Source organism: Pygocentrus nattereri, chromosome 24, assembly GCF_015220715.1.
Source record: "Pygocentrus nattereri isolate fPygNat1 chromosome 24, fPygNat1.pri, whole genome shotgun sequence".
Taxonomy (NCBI): domain Eukaryota; kingdom Metazoa; phylum Chordata; class Actinopteri; order Characiformes; family Serrasalmidae; genus Pygocentrus; species Pygocentrus nattereri.
In genome coordinates, this window is record NC_051234.1 from 9,893,515 (window position 1) to 9,914,730 (window position 21,216).

General features: G+C 40.7%; 1 protein-coding gene across 2 annotated transcripts in view; it reads left to right on the forward strand.

Annotated features, from left to right (window-relative positions):
* Positions 1-20,230, forward strand: part of LOC108412209 (SREBF chaperone) — a 54,634-nt gene extending 34,404 nt beyond the window's left edge. For both annotated transcript variants that reach the window (XM_037534108.1, XM_017684138.2), the window contains 12 exons: positions 704-919; positions 1,308-1,672; positions 3,831-3,977; positions 8,581-8,782; positions 9,208-9,323; positions 9,949-10,459; positions 12,244-12,329; positions 12,433-12,515; positions 15,215-15,381; positions 16,591-16,671; positions 18,064-18,270; positions 19,498-20,230. In XM_037534108.1, the coding sequence (XP_037390005.1) occupies positions 704-919; positions 1,308-1,672; positions 3,831-3,977; positions 8,581-8,782; positions 9,208-9,323; positions 9,949-10,459; positions 12,244-12,329; positions 12,433-12,515; positions 15,215-15,381; positions 16,591-16,671; positions 18,064-18,270; positions 19,498-19,743 (2,427 nt within the window). In that variant the 3' untranslated portion in view covers positions 19,744-20,230. The remainder of the gene's footprint in view (positions 1-703; positions 920-1,307; positions 1,673-3,830; positions 3,978-8,580; positions 8,783-9,207; positions 9,324-9,948; positions 10,460-12,243; positions 12,330-12,432; positions 12,516-15,214; positions 15,382-16,590; positions 16,672-18,063; positions 18,271-19,497) is intronic.
* The last annotated feature ends 986 nt before the right edge of the window (positions 20,231-21,216 follow it).

Consider the following 21,216-nt stretch of genomic DNA (forward strand, 5'->3'; position numbering starts at 1 on the left):
AGGGTGTCCCAATTCTTGTAGAGATAGAGGGGTAGGGTGATGTGTTAGGGCTACATGGCCCTCCAAATGGAGGTTTTTCAGAGACTCCAAACAGAGACTTATGGGAAAAGAAGAAACCGCAAGATGGCTGAGCAAGAGACGACAAAAAAAACACGTTAAAAAAGTATGATAATCATTGTTATCTTACTTCAATGTTGTTTCAGTGTATTATTGTTCTTTTCATAATGCGTAAAATATTGCTAGTAGTTGCTGATGTCTCGGTAGCTAGCTAGCTAAATGTTGAGCAAGAATCTGGTGAATATCTGACTTCAGCTTCATATCACTGAAGAATTAGGAGTGGGAAATAATAAATAATTGCTCCCCTCTTTTAAGGCATATGGTGCCTTGAATGTAACTAAAGCCCAGCAGTGAGGAGCTGAACTTTACCCTCCTCTGCTGTCACTGCAGACTGGAAGGGTCGTCTACAGAGCAGCGCTAGTAGCTGTTAATGAAGTAATGCTCTTTTTATTCGAGGGTCCCATTTCAGAGGGAAGATTTCAACCACTACTCAGTAACTCAGTTCCAAGGTGCAAGATGACGCTCGAAAACAAGGGCTAGGGGTGAAAATAAATAAGAAATGGGATTCTGCCTTGGCTCTAAGGATTGTTGTGTATGAAATATTTCACATTATAATAATTTTGTCTTTCCATCCACATTTGTGCAGCTGGCTGATCTGAACAGGCGTCTCCCAGCTGAGGCGGGGATGCCCCCTCCTCCTAAACCTGGCCCTCTGCGTCCCCGTGAAGCCCCACCCCCACCACGCCCCTCACCACACACCATCACACTGCAGGCGCCGGCCTTTAGAAACCTGCGGCTGCCCAAACGACTCAGAGTCGTCTACTTTCTCGCCCGCACTCGGCTGGCACAGCGCATCATCATGGTGAGATTAATTCTGCAGCCTTATTTATATAAAGGTATAAAAGATTTGGCTTTTATACCTTTTAAATTTTGCAATGTTATCAATTATGATTGATTTATAATTATTTACCATCAGCTTGGGTCAATAATCTATCAGTTGGATCAAGTTTGAAACATTATAATCAATTATGATAGATTTATAATAACTTTATAGAGTAAACAGTCATTTTTTTGTGTGAAATAACATTTTCGAGCCATTTTTTAATATAAATATCCCATAGAGCAGTCTTATTGTCTGTGTTCAGATAGTGAATTGGTGAATTAAAATTTTTTGTACATTTTGATCAGGCTGTTACAGTAGTATTGTTACTAGGGTCATATTTCTTCTTTTGATTTTGTTTTTTGCGTAGGTTGGTACAGTGATTTGGATCGGTATCCTGGTCTACACAGACCCCGCCGGTTTGAGGACCTACCTGGCGGCCCAGGTGTCAGAGCAGTCTCCTCTTGGGGAGGCGGGGCTTCCTCCTCACCTCGGCGTGGCTCCAGTGTTTCCAGGCGGAGACCCAACCAGCACCCTTAGTGTGCTTCCTGCACCCGAACCCACCCCTTTACCGGAGAACCAATCGCAGGGCCATGGAGCATCCCGCCCAGGCGGCGCCCCCCTGACAAGCCCTCAGATCAGCTGGGGCTCCGAGGATGAAGAAGTGTGGAGGCGACTGTCCTTCCGTTACTGGCCGTCATTGTTCAGCTACTACAACATCACCCTGGCCAAGAGGTGAGCTTACAGCCAGACCAAAAAAATCAAATTAATATAAACAATAAAGGAGAATTTGACATCATGTGTATGGAATGACACTCTTCCCATACTGATCCAGTATACTGGACTAGTGTATTGTTAATATAAAAAAAAATAAAAAATAATAATAGTAGTAGTAGTAGTAGTAGTAGTAGTAGTAGTAGTAGTAGTAGTGTTTGAGAACATAAAGCAGCATTAAGGACATTATTAAGGGCCTAGATTAATTAATATATACTATAAATCAGTTTTTTTAATTCAGCAGGCTTATTTTGATTGGTTTGCATTATGTATGATTCGCGATGATATCATTATGTATGATGGTAAACATTTTTGATTGTTTAACGGCTGCCAACTCTCCTGTTACAGGAAGTCAAATATTTCCACAGTCATCCCGTATCTGGCCCAGGTGTTTTAGGAGCAAGAACAAAAATATGGACTGAACATATAGTGAACCGTTAACAGTGTCTAGAAGTATGAGGGAAGACAGTGATTTATATCGCCCCCTGCTGTTTACATTCAAAACATAGTTTAACCCCTTAAAATCCCAGGTTTATTACATACTAAGGCTAATTACTCAGTAGTTGCAGGGACAATGCAAACAGTCTGAGATGTTCTTAGATTACAGAGGTGTGTAACAAAGCTTTGGGCCTGCCAGTGGGCCATGGCCATTTAGAGGGTTAACAGTTAGTCATGATAGACATTAATGTGTCGGGTCAATCCTTATGGGCCCTTTTCACAAGAGTCATGATTACTTACTGGTTTAAGCAGTAGCAGGGTAAAACACACTTCCTCTCTATATAACTACAGCAGAAGCGATGACAAAATCTTACAGCTATAATGCTCAAGCACTGAGCTACAACAGACATATTTTAGTTTTCCTGCACTGTTGTGACAAACGGCGAGAATAAGAGGTGGACGGAAGCACTGATTTAACTGTAAGCAGAGCTAAAATGCTGTATGTGTGGGTTAGCCTTTTTACTGCAGTCTGCTGAGGCTTCTCACATCAAGTAGCCTCTGTGTCTCTGTACAACATGCCAACGATTTCTGTAATATTCTGCTTTTATTTGCCGTATGAATTTTATAGGCTTTATATTAAGCTAGCTATGCTGGCTAGAAGCTGTTGCTAACCAATAGATTGCCCGGCTAACATTAAGCAGCTTTCTGCTTTTTCAAATGTCACCGCTTAACCACAATGCTAACATGCACATTAACTAGCTAGGAGTCTCGTTTTTGACCGAGCAGTGAAGGATGGATGTTGTACTGCTTCAAAAATTGCCATCAAACTAAAAGAATGATGCTGTTTGGCAGATCCCTAACATAGCTAGCCAGCTAGCTTTAAAGTTTGCTACTCATATGAAGCTGGTGTTCCTCAAACTGCTAATGGTAGGCTAGCTAATTAGCGACTGTAGCCTGCTAGCCTACCCATAAGATAAGAGAGTTTAAACGAGGTCTGTCAAATAGACTTTACATATAAAAGTTCTGGTTTGTGTTTATGTCAACTTAATGAAAGCTAGCTTCCTTGTTTGGGAATACAGCTACAGTTAGCATTGGCTTCTAGCGTAGCTACCTAGCTACAGCTAAACAATGTCTGCCAAATTCATGCTACATAGAACAACTTTCGTTTCTTTTGAAAACAGAAATATTGCAGAAATCACTGGCATGTTGTACAAAGACAGAGAGACTGCTTGATGTGAGCAGCTGCAGCAGCAGTAAACAGGGCTACATCACATACACAGCATTTTAGCTCTGTTTAAAGTTAAATCAGTGCTTCCGTTCACTTCTTATTCTCACTTTTTGTCATGATAGTGCATGAAAACTAACACATATGTCTGTAGTAGCTCAGTATTTGAGCGTTGTAGTTCACTACTACATCATTGTCATTGCTTTCTGCTGTAGTTATATGGAGCAGAAGTTAGTTTTACCCTGCTAATGTTTAAACCGCAAGTAATCACGACTCTTTGTGAAAAGGGCCCATTATATAATTTTGTAGCATTATAGAGCACTTTTTAAATGAAATAGAAGCCCCCTAACTTCCTGTAGTTTATTAAATGTTAAAGAAGCATTGCTTTAGTATATGGATGCTTCATTGATCTGACTGTGTGATGAATCCGTACTGACTGTGCGTTTGTGTATGCAGGTATATCAGCATCTTGCCAGTCATCCCCGTCACACTGCACCTAAACCCCCAGGAGGCCATTGAGATGCGCCACCCTCAGGATACCCAGCATGCACCACGCTCCAGTGCCAAGACTACTGACCTCCAGACTGACCTCACACTCTACAAGTGAGTTTCCAGAACATAAACTATCATTAAGTGTAACACTTAACATCATTAAAAGCTATCACATCCTCCAGTGTGAGTCGCTGACTGTAAATTATGGTTATTTTATATTTCTCACATTTTAATCCTAAAAGCAGATGTTTAACTTTGAATTACTGTTCAAAATGGAGATTGGAATATTTTACCATATATACAGACTTACATAACCATTCATAAATACACTGACAGACCACTTTAAGTTCACTGTCCATTTTATCAGCTCCACTGACCATATAGGAGCACTTTGTAGTTCTACAGTTACAGATTGTAGTCCATCTGTTCTTCAGTGATCAGGACCCCCCAGCACGCCCACAGAGCAGGTATTATCTAGGTGGTGGGTCATTCTCAGCACTGCAGTGACACTGACGTGGTGGTGATGTGTTAGTGTGTGTTGTGCTAGTCTAAGTGGATCAGAAAGTTTTTAAGCACCTCATTGTCACTGCTGGACTGAGAATAGTCCACCAACCAAAAATGTCCAGCCAAGAGCATCCTGTGACCACTGAGGATGTCCAGCACAAACTGTGCAGCAGCAGATGAGCTGTCGTCTCTGACTTTACATCTACAAGGTGGACTGACATGGTAGGAGTGTCTAATAGGGTGGACAGTGAGTGGACACAGTGTTTAAAAAAACTCCAGCAGCACTGTCTGATCCACTTGCACCAACACACTAACACACCACCACCACGTCAGTGTTACTGCAGTGCTGAGTGTTCGGTAAAAAACTGATGAGTTGAATCTGGTTTGTTAAAGCAGGAATGGCACTAAAATGCCATAGATTTAACCAGTAGAAGACAAGAGGGAGTGAGTTATCGCAAAATAACATCACGGCTGTGATTTGGTCTCCGTAGATCATCACAGCCATGATGTTAGTGGCAGTAACACAACCTTGAGTGTTCTATTACTTTTATACAATAGTTAAATAAGCAAAGTAAGAAATTAATAAACTGGCAGTGAACGTGTTGTTTAATTTCTTTTCATGTTCGCAGTTCCTTCAGCCAAATTATAGTTCCTTAACAAGCAACTACGTCAGAGTAATGAACTCTACCCACTTGGGAACAATCTGTTGTAAGCCTCGCCTTTCGAAGTACAGACTGACCCATAAAACTGCCGCAATATCAAGTTTAGCTCAGAGTGGTCTGAGTTGTTGCTTAGCTAAGGGGAGTGATAGTGTTTGTGAAAAAACACTTCTCAGTCAATCAAACAGTTTACGTGGCTGGAGCTAACTGTTGTATAAAGTTCTATAAAACGTAACCCAAGGTTACATTGCTTTATAATGGCTGTGTTTTATACCTGCTGAAGTGGATTCTGTCTTTATCACAGCAGCATCTTATCAGTGCAGGTGCTTATCAGTTACACAGGAACTGGAGGATTACCTGAAACAGATTAGAGATTATTTCTGTCATTGTTGCATCAGAAAAGAGAAACAACACTAAATGTCACCCCACAGCCCTGGAGTCAGCGTTTAGGTCAGTGGAGTTAGTGGTGCCATCTAAGGTGGAGATTACAGCTGACCGTTCCCCTTTCTGTAGGTTGTTTGGGGAAGTGGTGAGCAGAGACGTTAAACTTCTTACAGCCAAACCATTTCCTTCAAAAGCAGCATGTTGACTTTCTCTTTTCTGAGATCGAGATGAGTTTCTGCAGCGGCTGGTAGAGAAAGTTAGTCTCTGCTGGGATCCCTGTTTTTCTATTTTTTGTTTTCTCCTTTTTTGTTTGTATGTTTTTTGCTTTACATTTACATTTACAGCATTTACCAGACGCTCTTATCCAGAGCGACTTACAAGAAGTAAGATGTCCTTCATATTGAGGCAGGTGGAAAGGTGAAGATGCAAGGAGTAGAGGTCGTAAAGGTGGATGACTTCAAATATCTTGGGTCAACCATCCAGAGCAATGGACAGTGTAGAAAAGAGGTGAAGAAGAGGGTGCAGGCAGGATGCAGTGGGTGGAGACGGGTGTCAGGGCTGATGTGTGACAGAAGGATAGCAGCAAGAGTGAAAGGGAAGGTTTACAAGACAGTAGTGCGTCCTGCTATGATGTATGGTTTGGAGACTGTGGCTCTGTCTAAAAGACAGGAGGCTGAGCTGGAGGTGGCGGAGATGAAGATGCTGAGATTTTCATTGGTTGTGACAAGGATGGACAAGATTAGAAATGAGCAGATCAGAGGGACAGAGAAGGTGGAGCAGTTTGGAGATAAAGCCAGAGAGGCCAGGTTGAGATGGTTTGGACATGTGTTGAGGAGGAATAGTGGATATATTGGGCAAAGAATGTTGGAGATGGAGCTGCCGGGTAGAAGGAGAAGAGGTAGACCTCAGAGGTTTGTGGATGTAGTTAAGGTGGACATGGAGATGGTTGGTGTAAAAGTAGAGGAGGCAATGGCAAGATGGAGGCAGATGATCCGCTGTGGCGACCCCTAAAGAGAGCAGCCGAAAGAAGAAGAAGAAGATTTTCCCACAACCACTTGTACATTGTAGTGTAGACAAAATACAGAAGAAGTTTTAAAGTAATTACACTTTGGTTGAAAATTACAGCAGAACAGGCTTTTAAATGATGAGCTGAATTGTGCTTAATACAACCATTAACTGTTTTGATTTCAGGTTGACTTTAAAGAGGAATCCTATCATAATTTAGTCGTTATGGTGTAAAGTCATTCTGAGTGGTTTGTTATGAAAGAGACTCCATGACTGCAACACAAATATAGACATTTTATTTACTATCCAAAACCACAAGTGAGCCTACACATGTCTTCTGAGATTATATGGAGTGTTGATGATGGGAAAATAGTGGAAAATCAGAAATAATACGTTTTCTCTGGGGACTATTTTGCCTCACAACACCCTGCATATTATTTTAAGGCCAAAATCTTCTCAAAACTATCATAACAGTGTCTGTCTTCAAGCAGTGAACTTTCTGTGAGGAGCTTTTAGAGGTGGACATCTGGTAAGTTTCTCTAGAACAGAGCATTTCACATCAGACCATTTAATCATGTAGAAATTTGTGGAATTCCCCTTGAAGTATCACAGAGTTGTATTGTGTAGAAATTCCCAACTATAATAAATTCTTTACTGATGAAATATTGAAGGATAAATTATGTTAGAAGTAGTTGATTAAGTACTGCAGAAATAAGTCTGTTGTGGCCTCTGCTGTGGCCTTTTCCTGACCTCTGGACCATTTGTCTAATCATGCATACAAAAACTGTTACAGCCACACAGTCAGTATATTGTTTGCAGCTCACACAGTCAGTATATTGTTCAAGGTCAGTGTTCTCAGGTCAGTGTTCTCAGGTCACTTTAACCAGGCCAATCTGCGGTCACCAGTTCAGTGACAAATAGGAACGAGGTTGTTTACACTTCTTGTTAACACAGCCTCCCTTCTGTCCCTTCCGTCATCATTGAATGTAATAGTAATGTGTATTATCAAAATGTAAACTGCCTGCTGATCATTACAGGCTCATTATGAAAGAAAATTGTGAGATATTTTTACTTTATCAGATAATAGCATTTGAGTAATTGCTACAGCCAAACAATTAAAGAAAGGATATATTAACTCTGCTTGTAGTTTTCCACCACTGTATTCTGAGATTGCGCTTTCTAGAGTAATCATTCTTGGCAGTCATTTTGAACAGGTGCATGTGTAGCTTTGGACGTTGTTCTGGTTAGACTGGAATTACAGGAATTACATGTTTCTCACGTTGGTTTGTCAGGTTTATTGCTCTTTTCACATCTGCTTATCTTTGGCCCACACTGTGGGATTCTTGAAATTCTGACTATTGTAGAAAACGTAAAAGATCCCACAGAAAATGACAGATTTCACTGATTTTTGTCATCCTTAAACGTCCTTCTGTCATCAAACCACCCCCCCCCTACTGACACAATACAAGATTAATCCAGAACAAAATCATCAGAACCTGAAACCAACGTTTCTCATGACTTCTGATCAAAACAAATGTGATGTTGGGGGAAATAACATAAAATGTGAAGAGAAGTATGCTCTCTTGTAGAGTGTTAATATCTTTACACAATCTTTATTATAGTCTTATTGTTTTCAAAAGGGGTGCCCAAATGTTTATGCAATACTTGGAAAGACCTAGTGATTAGTGAAACTGTTTACACAGGACCGGAAAATAGACAGTAAAAACTACAAACGCAGCTGGAAGAACAGCGGCCAAAAAATAAGCCCATACTTTATTGAATGTATAAATCATAAATTGTTTAAAATCATTGCACTTGAGCAGCTTTCAGCTCAGTTTAAAATACTTTCAGCTCTGCAGCACCCCTCTTCTGTAAAATGGCACTTTATTATTGTAATTAAATTTTTATTTTAATGATTCATTTCTTTTAAAATATGTTGTTTTAATCATATTTCTAATTTCTATTCTCTTTTCATTTGCTACATTTTAAATTATAATTTGAATGATCTTTGTTTTTCTCATTTGTATAGCACTTTGAATGCTGCAGTGTATGAAAGGTGCCATATAAATAAACTTGCCTTGCTTTGAACTGTCACCTTCAGGTCGATGCATCATGATGTCTTTTTCCGCCTGTTCTTACTGTGTTCTTGTGTTTGTGTGCAGGGTCGCTGCGCTGGGTCTGTTTGCAGGTGTGGTCCTGGTGCTGCTGCTGTTCTGTCTGTACCGTGTTCTCTGCCCACGCAACTACGGACAGAATGGGGTCCAGCACGGCCGCCGTCGCCGTGGAGACCTTCCTTGCGACGAATATGGATATTCTCCTCCAGTCAGCGAAATTTCACCACTGCTGCTGAGGGGACACAGCATGGTGAGAGAATACAAACACTCAACACTGAACACTTTATAATGTTCATATGATCCACACAGTCATTCTGACAGACTCTAATACACTACAGGAAGTGTAGGGGGCGATATGGCTTCTACTATTTCATTTAAAAAGTGCTCTATAATGTTCATATGATCCACACAGTCATTCTGACAGACTGTAATACACTACAAGAAGGTAGAGGCGAAATGGCTTCTGTTTTTTCACTGTACCATAAAATAATTATTTGCTAGAAGGAATAAAGGAGCTGATTATTTATAAAAGTTTATAGAAATTGTTAAACCACACTGAGATGACTGTTTTGGACTAGTTTTTCACTAGAAATGCTAACTATGGTATTGTTGATTACCACTTAATCTCTCTCTCTCTCTCTCTCTCTCTCTCTCTCTCTCTCTCTCTCTCTGTAGGATATTGAGTGTCTTGCAAGTGATGGAATGCTGTTGGCCAGCTGCTGCTTAGCAGGACAGATCCGTGTTTGGGACGCGCAGACTGGAGACTGTCTCACCGTCATTCCAAACAATGGGTACATACGCACACATACATGTACTCTGAAATGTTGTGCTCAAACTAATGACCTTCTGCATGATTAAAACACTGGAAAATGTTAACTCTGTTAAAATCTTAAGTCTGATAATTGTCCACAGCTCATGACCATAGGTGAGGGTCAGAATGTAGACTGGTAAACGGTAGCTTTGCCTTATGGCTCAGCTCTCTCTTCAACACTACAGTCCGGTACAGTGACCACATTACTGTTGCCGCCCACCTGTCCCAACCTGTGGCCAATCTCACCATCCCTTTTCCCATCACTCCTGAACAAGATTCCAAGATACTTAAACTCATGTCCTCAGGGGCAGGTCCTCTCTCCTTACCAGGAGTGGCAATGCCAAGATTTTCCAAAAGTTTGGGCATGACTGCTTAAATGACGTTTTGTTGAGTGAAAATAAGTTACACATCCTCTACAGAGACTCACTTCAGGACATTTTAGTGTGCAATTACTGTTCATTTACTAAATTTAACAGATTGGGGGAAAGAACATACAGTGTGGCCTGTGCAAATGTCTCTCTCTCTCTCTCTCTCTTTCTCTTTTTCTCTTTCTCTCTTTCTCTCTTTCTCTTTCTCTCTCTCTCTCTCTCTCTCTCTCTCTCTAGCTTGCGTAGGAGTAGTAGTAGTGGGTGCTGGGAGCACCGTGATGGATGGGATTCGCTGACTCCTACTTGTGAGCCTGATGCTTTGATGGGCACAGAGTCTCGCGCCCCCGTTTTCGTGGACACTGACGAGTATAACGAGCCCCCTCTACGTCGGCGGGTGACGCCCTCTCGCCCCACCCTGTTCGGGGACCAGCCAGATCTGACCCCCCTCATAGACACAAACTTTGGCGAGCTACCGCCATCACACACAACCGTTGGCTTCGGATTCGATTTTGGTGGGCTTGTGGAGAAAGCCTATAAAGAGCATGAGGCATCTCCCACAATGCATTTTACCGCTCCCACTCCCCCGGTGACCCCTGCGCCCCCACAGAGACGGCGCAGTCTCGGGGACCCCCCAGTGGCCCCTCCGGAGCGGATCAACGTGTCCCCTGGAGAATGGGACAGCTCAGTGTGGTCCCTGGAGCTCAGAGGGAATCTGATAGCTGCCGGGAGGAGCAGCGGAAAACTGGAGGTGAGAGAGTTTAAAGCGAGTTAAAGTGATAGTTCAGCATAAAAATCTCATTTACCCAGTTTTCCCTCTTATCCCAAACATAGTTGGTCAGATGTGTTTGGTGTCTTGAAGTTTGCTCTTTTAGTTTTAGCACTGGGCCAGCGATGCTAATGTGGGTAATAAGTAATGAAAGCGTAAACTCCACCAGTTGCCGAAATTACACTTGCTTCAAATTTGATGCTCTATTTCACATCATTAAAAAAATAAATGAGTCAGTTTATTATGTTAATCAGTCAATCAGCTAATCAGGCAGTCATCAAAACACCAAAACGCAAATTTCTCTTATTATATTTTATTAAACATAAATCACAGATCCTTTGTAGATGGCACAGGGTTAACAACCGTTTATGTATTGATATCAATCCTGATAAATTTACCAAATTATGTTCTGAGTAAATCTAGGCTAGGTGTTTTTTTTGTTTTTTTTTTGTTTTTTTGGACTACACGCTGACTAATACACAGTATGTGGGCATTTCTCTGCCCTCTGGTGGAGTTCAAACATCTGATAGCTTTTTTTTTTTTTAAGATTAAGAGACCCTTATTAGTCCCTCAGTGGGGAAATTTCACCTCCGTGTTTAACACATCCGTGAAGTGAAACACCACATACACACTAGTGAGCACACACACACTAGGGGGCAATGAGCACACTTGCCCGGAGCGGTGGGCAGCCCTATCCACAGCAGGAGTAGTTGGGGGTTAGGTGCCTTGCTCAAGTGCACTTCAGTCATGTGCTGTCGGCACTGGGGGATTGAACCGGCGACCTTCCGGTCACAGGGCTGGTTCCCTAACCTCCCACCCATGACTTGCCCCTCTTGTCCAAGAACATATTACAGTAGAAAAGCTAATTTGCAAAAATCACAGTTTACTATGTCATTTTTTACACCTTCTTAATTGTTTAAATAATTAAACATTTTGACCCATCCCTAACTTCTGCTGATTGCCTAAATTCAGCTTTCTAAATTTCTGCATAATCTCAGTGGTTAAGATGTAAACAGGGTGATTCAGAGCGTTTAGCGTGAAATGGTTCAGATGTCTTTACAGTGGTGGTGATGGGAACCATGGGTCGCCATGGCTACAACACAAATGTCGACATTTTATTTACTATCCAAAACCACCAGAGAACCTACACAAGTCTTCAGAGTTTTACAACCCCAATTCCAATGAAGTTGGGATGTTGTGTAAAACAAATAAAAACAGAATACAATGATTTGCAAATCCTTTTCAACCTATATTCAATTGAATACACTACAAAGACAAGATATTTAATGTTCAAACGGATAAACTTGATTGTTTTTTGCAAATATTCACTCATTTTGAATTTGATGCCTGCAACACTGATTCCTATCACTACCACTGTGAACAATTCTGACTAAGTTTCTCTAGAACAGAGCATTTCACACTAAATAGACATGGTTTGCATCCTAACTGTTTATACAGAAATCTAGAGAAATCGATTGATTTGCTTTGTGACACTATATGATATTCTGTTATCTAAAAAATGGATTAATGACAAATGGATTAAAATACTAGCTTGTATTTTTAACTTTTTATTATACTTGTAGCTCTAGTTTAAAACTAAAGAAGCAGACTTTGAACACTAAACATGTCTAGACTGGTTGACTACATTTTGGGTGAAGGGATCCTTTTTTTTACTGAACTATGACTATTAGAGATTTCATTATAGATGCAACAGCTGTAGTCTCAGAGATTCAAGAATAAGGTCTGACTTTGTGTGTTTCTCTCAGCTGTGGGATGCAGTGGAGGGGACGCTGCGATGCTGTAATGAAGATGGATCTTCTGGAATAACAGCCCTGGCTTTCCTCAACAACAGGCATGTCCACACATAGACATACATGTACCTACAGTGTCACTCTTCTATAGACCTGATGCATCCAGATGCATCCAGTCCCTCACTGTCATCTCATGTGTTGTAGGATTGTTGCGGCTCGTCTGAACGGCTCTCTAGACTTCTTCACCGTGGACATCAACAAACCACTGGGTTTACTGCAGTACAGAGGTAAGAGAGTGCTTAAAGCTTTTTAGGTTTTTATTTATTTATAATTTTCAATTCCACCTGCTAGTTAGGACTCCCCTAGGAGGGCAAAGGCTAGCACAGGCTTCCTCCAAGACCTGTGAAGCGCCACCGCATTTTTCTGAACCACCGCTCACGCAATGTCACTGGACAGCTGAATGCGCTTGGAGGAAAGCGAGAACTGGCAGTTCTGTTACGTCCGTTAAGAGACCTGAGACGCCTGTGCTGACTAGCGTTGAGTGGTGGGGGGAGAAGAGGGGGCCATCCTACCCACCCAGAGAGAGTGAGGCCAGTTGTGCTCACTTGGACTCCTGGCTAAGGATGGCTGTAGCATTACTGTGATTGAACTTGTGACATCCTGATGTCAACGCTTAGATGGTTACACCACTCGGGAGCCAAGCTGAAAGTTTATAGCATAGACATAAATACGTAGATGCTGTGTTGTCTGTTGTCTGTTTTTTTGAGACGATACGTCTGTGCGTCCGCCATGTTGGAGGGGTCAAGATCTGCTCTTAAACAAATTCACTTGTATTGAGAGACAATGAATCTCAGGATTAGATCAAAATTACTCAACCGATTTTCACCAGTTTTATTTTGTTATAATCCTCGGACACAGATTAATCTAGGCTGCATGTCTGATTTCGGTAGCTTTTATTTCTGTAATAACTGATTGTGCTAGTTATCCATCCAGAGCAGCAGGAAAGTAGTCTCTCTGTACCTGGCGTTAAAAAACGAGCTTAGTGCTCTGGTAGAAATTACATTAACGGCATTTGGCTGACGCTCTTATCCAGAGCGACTTACAATTTGATCATTTTACACAATTGGCCTGACTGCATGTCTTTTGGACTGTGGGAGGAAACTGGAGAACCCGGAGGAAACCCACACAGACACGGGGAGAACACAGAGAGGACCCCGGTCGCCCGGCCGGGGAATCGAACCCAGGCCCTCCTTGCTGTGAGGCGACAGCGCTACCCACCACGCCACCGTGTGTCAGTGTGTCCGGGGTCTCCGTTGTCGTATTTTGCGCTTCATAATGCACCACACATTTTCAATGGGAGACAGGTGTCTAGTACCCACACTCTTTTACTACGAAGCCACGCTGTTGTAACATGTGCAGAATGTGGCTTGGCATTGTCTTGCTGAAATAAGCAGGGATGTCCCTGAAAAAAATGGCAGCATATGTTGCTCCAAAACCTGTATGTACCTTTCAGCATTAATGGTGCCTTCACAGATGTGCAAGTTACCCAGTCCATGGGCACTAACACACCCCCACACCATCAGAGATGCTGGCTTTTGAACTTTTTGCGCTGATAACAATCCGGACAGTCCTTTTCCTCTTTGGCCCGGAGGACACGACGTCCATGATTTCCGAAAACAACTTGAAATGTGGACTCGTCAGACCACAGGACACTTTTCCACTTTGCATCAGTCCATCTCAGATGAGCTCGGGCCCAGAGAAGCCGGCAGCGTTTCTGGGTGTTGTTGATATATGACTTTCACTTTGCATGGCAGAGTTTAACTTGCACTTGTAGATGGAGCGACGAACTTTGTTTTTAATGCAGTGCCACCTGATGGATCAAAGGTCACGGGCATTCCCTGTTGGTTTTCTGCCTTGCTGCTTACTTGCAGAGATTTCTCCAGAGTTTCTGAATCTTTTGATGACATTATGGACTGTAGATGATGAAATCCCTAAATTCCTTGCAATTGCATGTTGAGAAACGTTGTTCTTAAACTGTTGGACTATTTGCTCACGCAGTTGTTCACAAAGTGGTGAACCTCGCCCCATCCTTGCTTGTGAACTACTGAGCCTTTCAGAGATGCTCCCTTTATACCCAATCATGACACTCACCTGTTTCTAATGAACCTGTTCACCTATGGAATGTTCCAAACAGGTGTTTTTTTTTTTTTTTGTTTTTTTTTTAGCATTCCTCAACTTTCCAAGTCTTTTGTTTCCCCTGTCCCAACTTCTTTGGAATTGTTGCAGGCATCAAATTCAAAATGAGGGAATATTTGCAAAAAACTATAAAGTTTATCCATTTGAACATTAAATATCTTGTCTTTGTAGTGTATTCATTGAATGTAGGTTGAAAAGGATTTGCAAATCAATGTATTTTGTTTTTATTCATGTTTTGCACAATGTCCCAACTTCATTGGAATTGACGTTGTACACACACACACACACACACACACACACACACACACACACACACACACATATATATATATAAATATAACTTCTGTTTATTAGCCTATATAAGCTTCATATAGCCCTGTATAGGTTATTAAATGAAATAAGCTTAATATGAAACACAGGAAAATTCTGGCAAATTCTGTGCTTCACCAACCACACAAACATGAGCGTAGAATCCTCTGTTCTCTCAGATATATAATCCTATCCCACTTTCTGAGTGCTATATTCTTGAAATAGTGAATTTTGGACAGCACCTTTCTTAAACTGCTGCTCAGTAATGGCACCTCTTTCAGTTTTAACTGCAAAATCTTACATAGTGCAGCTTTAAAGAGAGTTTGGCTAACAATTTTTCCCCCCTTACACCAAATAGTAGTGAATCTATCTCTCTCTCTCTCTCTCTCTCTCTCTCTCTCTCTCTCTCTCTCTCTCTCTCTCTCTCTCTCTCTCTCTCTCTCTCTCTCTCTCTCTCTCTCTCTCTCTCTCTCTCTCTCAGGTCCTCCAGGTCGGGCTAGTTTACCCTCCTCTCCGTGTTACAGCAGTGAGGATGTCATTAGCTGCCAGCTGACCCGTTCAGTGCAGTGTGCCCACCAGAAACCCATCACTGTGCTTCGAGCTGCAGCGGGCAGGGTGGTCACGGGCAGCCAGGATCACACTGTTAGAGTAAGAGAGAAATATACACACATACATGTTTACATATTACTACCATTGTGGGTTTTTTTTTTTTTTTTCCCCACTGAATTGTGTATTATTGCTAGATTAGATTAGATTTATTGTTCCATCACAGGTTTCATAAGGGAGGGGTGGGGGTAAAGGATTCTCAGACTGGTCCTCCAGGACAGTCCACATTTTTCCTCTGTCACTTTGTGCTGGATGGAAGCAAGAGTGCAGACCATCTCAGGCGGCTCTGAAGACTGCTTTTTCCATCTCCGTCTCCAGTGTGGGAATAATTGAATAGTTTGTTTAGAGTTCTCAGCACTGTTATTATGAAAATGTGAGTACAGGCAAATGTAATGATTTCCAGTCAGCCAGTTAACAGAGAACAAAGAAGTTAAAATCCATTAGTTACACTTTATTGTGATAGGAATAAACATGAAAAATGTAAACATATATGCATAATTAATGACAAGGAAGGAAGCTCTTGTATAGTGAAAGTCTTCTTACACCTGGTCCCTTCCAAAATGATCCAGCCTGCAACCTCAAGGCCACTAAACAATGATTCTCTGTAACTCCCAGTGGCTAGCTAGTCCTCAGGGAAAAAAGGGGGGTAAGACTAATGTGAGGATTCGGTGATTTGTTCATTCCTTGTATCCAAAGAACAGTGATAGTTCACCCAAAAAATACAGGTACCATGTAGATGTAAGTATATATCTTCTAAAACATGCGCCAACCATGAAAATATAAGTAGTCTGACTGGCTATTCTTGCGTTTCACATGACGTCACACTGGAGAGTGGCCGCCCTTTTGAAGACCGCATCCGGGAGTGACTGCGCTGTGCAATGCCTTTAATTTGCTGTGCTTTGTGAATGATCAATGTAGTTTTCCGACCAATGACATTCAGTCTGTTATTTAACGTTTATGTTTCTCCATTCAAATGTCATTTAAATCTCCAGAAACAGAGAGTGACGATATACCGGCTGTTTGCAGCTCCGTTAGGGGGACGACTGTTTGTTTCTCGGCTGTCTCAACCAAATTTAACAGCTTTCTGCTTTTTTTTTTTCCTTTTGTAGAGCAGCAAAATGTTTGTTTCTCATCATCTGTAGATAGTTGGTCCATTCAGAAGTTGAATTCATGGTCGAACACCTTTGCACACTCACTCTCAGACGTACAGCACATTTCCACTTGAGTAACTGCGCTGCTGTGGTGTTGCAGGTGTATCGTCTGGAGGATTCCTGCTGTCTGTTCACCTTACAGGGCCACTCAGGTGGCATCACAGCCATTTACATTGACCAGGTGAGCCCACCTGAACCTCTCACTAAGCCTCCTGCTCTTACACTGCTTTGTCCAGGGTTTTCAAACTGTTGTCATTTAACCTTATTCCAGGGTATATTTTGGTTTAATAATTTTGGCAAATTATTAAAGTGCATGAAATAAATGTACATTTAAATTTTATTTATTTATTTTAAATGCCACCCTCAAATTAACAGAAAATGTGTTTTATGATCATAAACATTTTACTATGTGCTTACAATCTACTTGCCGAATGCCAAAAATCGTAGATGCTCTTTGTATTATTTAATAAAAATAATTTTTACAGAGTAAAGAACTGAAGAGACACATCTGTTTATAGTTTATAGCCCAGATTTATGGAAAAACGGGTCGACTTTCAGTACACAAAAAAATTGAGTTCAGCTTCTTTTATTATAAGGGTATAAAATTAAATCACCCATCTATTTGAAAAGAAGACAGCTACAGCTCTCATATGATGCCCACCTTTTGAATGTAGCTTATGAAATATGAAAGTAAAGAAGAATATGACGAAGTGCGTTTTGGAACCACCGGAGGTCTCACAGAGTTGAAAAGGTTAAATCTGTATCTCAGGGCTCGTTTTTTGTATCAATGAATTGTCCTCTTTTTTTGAAATATAAGGGTGTAGTACTTGATGTAGTATATAAAGCCTGTTGAAGTGATACTTCAGCAGAGTTATTGGAGTGAGGACAATTATTAAACACACTGCAGCCAATCAGAACAGAGGCAATTTACATATATCAATAACAAAAACAGCTTGGTTCATTCCAAGGGTTAAATAGAGGTTGGAAAAAAAAAGTGTAAAAATTAATTATGGCTGTTTTTGGCACATAAAGACAGAAGTGCAGCGAGGCCATGAGCTGTTGCTACAGTTTTCTGGATTGTTATCTTGAAGTAACAAGATAAGTAGCTTGTTATTACAAAATAACAGTCTAGAAAAATATAACTCCCTAATGGCCTCTGTGGACTTGTGTACATAAAGGTTTAAATGTGTAATAATAATTAAAAATAAATAAATAAATAAAAAGTAAATTTTTATATATATATATATATATATATATATATATATATATATATATATATATGTATGTGTGTGTGTGTGTGTGTGTATATATGTATATGTGTGTGTATGTATGCGTATGTGTGTATGTGTGTGTATATATATATATATATATATATATATATGTGTGTGTGTGTGTGTGTGTGTGTGTGTGTGTGTGTGTGTATGTATGTATGTGTATATATATATATATATATATATATATATATATATATATATATATATAAAATATGTATGTATGTATGTATGTAGATTAATGTAGGATTAGGTGAATGTCTTTTTAATCCTTTCTTTTCTTTCCCCATGTGGTGCTGTAGACCATGGTCCTGGCCAGTGGTGGGCAGGATGGAGCCATCTGCTTGTGGGATGTTCTGACAGGCAGTCGGGTCAGCCACGTGTACGGTCACCGTGGCGATGTGACCTCTCTGGTTTGCACCAACTCCTGTGTGATCAGTAGTGGTTTGGATGACCTCATCTGCATCTGGGACCGGAGCACTGGCATTAAGCTCTACTCCATACAGCAGGTGCGTGTGGGAAACCCATTCAGTCTGGTAAACTCTCGATAATGAATGAAGTGTTGCGTGTAAAACTATAGTGTTTTTAAGGCCCTGTTCACACAGCAGGTAAAGGTGGCCCAGATTCGATTTTCTCATAAAATCTGATTTTTTTTTTTTTTTTGGCTGTTCACATTATCTTTTAAATGTGGTCTGTATGTGACATGAGTCTGAACAGATCAGCTCCTAAAATGTCCTGCATGTGCAAAAGAACAGAGCTTCAACGCTTCTTCACGCGGCTCATCCAAAGGTAAACAATCACAAGTGCCAATGAACGCCAGTCACTCCCAGAAGATCAGCTTTATCTTCACCAGCTTCACAGGAGTAATCATGAAGCTTGGTCAGCATGGTCACTTCTTTGGTTTGTGTCCTCGGATTCTTTAAACTTTAGTTTCAGACTTGCAACTGTTCTTTGATTCTGCAGCCTCGTTCTTGTACAGCCGCATTCAGCCATTTCTTTCTAAATCTCTTCAAACATGGAGGGTTTTGTACAGACACATCAGCCTAAATGTTTGTGTCTCAGCAGTGCAAAATGATAATGAAAGTGGACCTGGATTGACGTAAAAGACGCATGAATTCTGATCACAGCACCACATATCAGATACAGATCAGATTTTGGTACCACATATGAATGTGTCTCAAATCAAAAATTAAAATGTCAGATTCAGTGTATTTATCTGTTCACATGGACACAGACACATCTGTGTCACATATGAAGGAAAAGATCAGATTTGGCTCACTTTTACCTGCTGTGTGAACAAAGACTAAGTGAACTGTCCCTTTAGTTAGGAATAAATTAATATAAAATGTAATTTGAAAGTGTGAGATTATATCTTGTAGGCCACATTAACATTTTTGGGTGAACTGTCCCTTTAATAAGCCACAAATGTAAAATGTAATCTGAAAGTTTAATATGTGTTATAGGCCACTTCAGCGTTTTTAGGTGAACTACTCCGTTAATAAGACATGAATGTAAAATGTAGTGTAAAAGTGTTGATTATTATACTTCAGCGTTTTGGGGTGAACTTCTTCTTTAATAAGACATGGATATAAGATGTAATGTAAAGGTGTAAGATTATATCTTTAAGGCCACATTAGCATTTTTGGGTGAACATTCCCTTTTAGTTTGTAAACAAATGTAGGATGCAGTGCGAAAGTGTAATACTCTGCTCCGTTGTCCTGTTCTCTGTCCGTCAGGAGGTGGGTTGTGGGTCCAGTCTGGGCGTCATTTCGGACAGTCTTCTGGTGACCGGCGGGCACGGCTGTGTTTCCTTTTGGGACCTGAACTATGGGGACCTGCTGCAGACGGTGTATTTGGGCCAGAATAGCGAGGGGCAGCACGTCCGGCAGCTCCTGGTGCTGGATAACGCCGCCATCGTCTGTGATTTTGGCAGCGAGCTCAGCCTGGTGTACGTACCCTCCGTGCTGGAGAAGCTGGATTAGACCTGCACTCACATTAGCGCAAGTGCTGATTCCTCAGTCCAATCTGAATCTGGATGATGGACCCTATTCTGGGCGGTTTCCCTTTTTTTCTTTTTTTTTTTTTTTGCTTTTGTGCACTTTCTGTCCTGTTCAGAAGGCTCCAGATGTCTGGAGTGAATGGACAGAAGCAGAGAGCGAGAATGTTGGCAGGTCCTGGTGTGGGATTTTTTGTTGTTGTTGTTTTTTTAACGGCCCTCTGGACCCTCTGTGAGAGCATTTTATATATTTTTGCTAGAAAAAAATCCAAATAGAATGTAAAAAATGACCATTTTTACTCTGGTATGGGATCCTGAATGGAATCCTGGAAAAAGAAATGCCTGAAAAAGAAAAGTGACTGTGAGGAATGAAGAGAAATAAGATCATGAGCCTGAAAAGGAAGAGAAAGATGTGGAGAAACACTGCTGGTGTGCGTAAAAAAGAGAGAATGAATGAATGAATGTGTATGAAACGCTGTGTTGGTTAGTTTGGTTTACTGTAATGAGCCTGAAAAGGTGGGAAAGTGTCATTTTTTTAAAAATATTTAAAATCCCTTATTTATTACTGATGATTCTAACAATTTGTAAGATTCTTAAAAAATGCTTGTCTCTTATGTTAATATGGAGATGTCAAATTTTAATGTACAAAAAAACTCGACTAACTTAATTATATAATATTAATTAGGACAGTAACCAGTTGAGGTATTTTTTTATTCTATTTTTGAATATGTTTAACATTTTTTATTATTATTATTACTTTTTTTTTATTTCTTTTTTCATGCTGCCTCCTGTTTTTTGCTGGAGATTAGGAGAAATCCGAGGCTTCCAAGTGAAAATAGTCAGAATCTGTTTTTTTTGCAGTTAATGATTGTCTTTGATGCTAAAGTTGATGATAATGAATGAGGGCAAACAGCGGTTAGCATTATGAAAATCATGCTAATCGCTGGCTATTTACATTTATTGTCAGCAACACTAGCGTATTTTTCCCTTTTAAGCTTTCATGCTTTCCCACTTGCTTTTATTCTAGTTTTATTCAGTTCCAGAAATCATCACCACAAAATAGTTCTGTCAAATAGTTAAATATGCTAACATTGCTAAGAGTGAAGGAAATCATCTGGCCACAAATTAGCATTCTGCTAATGACATCATGCTAGCTGACGGCTTATAGCTTCTGCTAAGTGTTACCCATGTTAGTATGTGTTGGTGGCTATAAGCTTCCACTGAACATTAGCCATGTTGACAATATGTTGGTGGCTATTAGCTTCCACTCAGCGTTAGCCATGTTGACAGTGTGTTGATGAACACTTGCCTCCATTCAGCATTAGCCATATTAGCTCGTGTTGGTTGGTACTTGGTGGCTAATAGCTTCCATTCAGCGTTAGCCAAATTAGCATTTATTGATGGCTGTTAACTTCCATTCAGCATTAGCCACATTAACAATGTGTTGGGGGCCACTAGC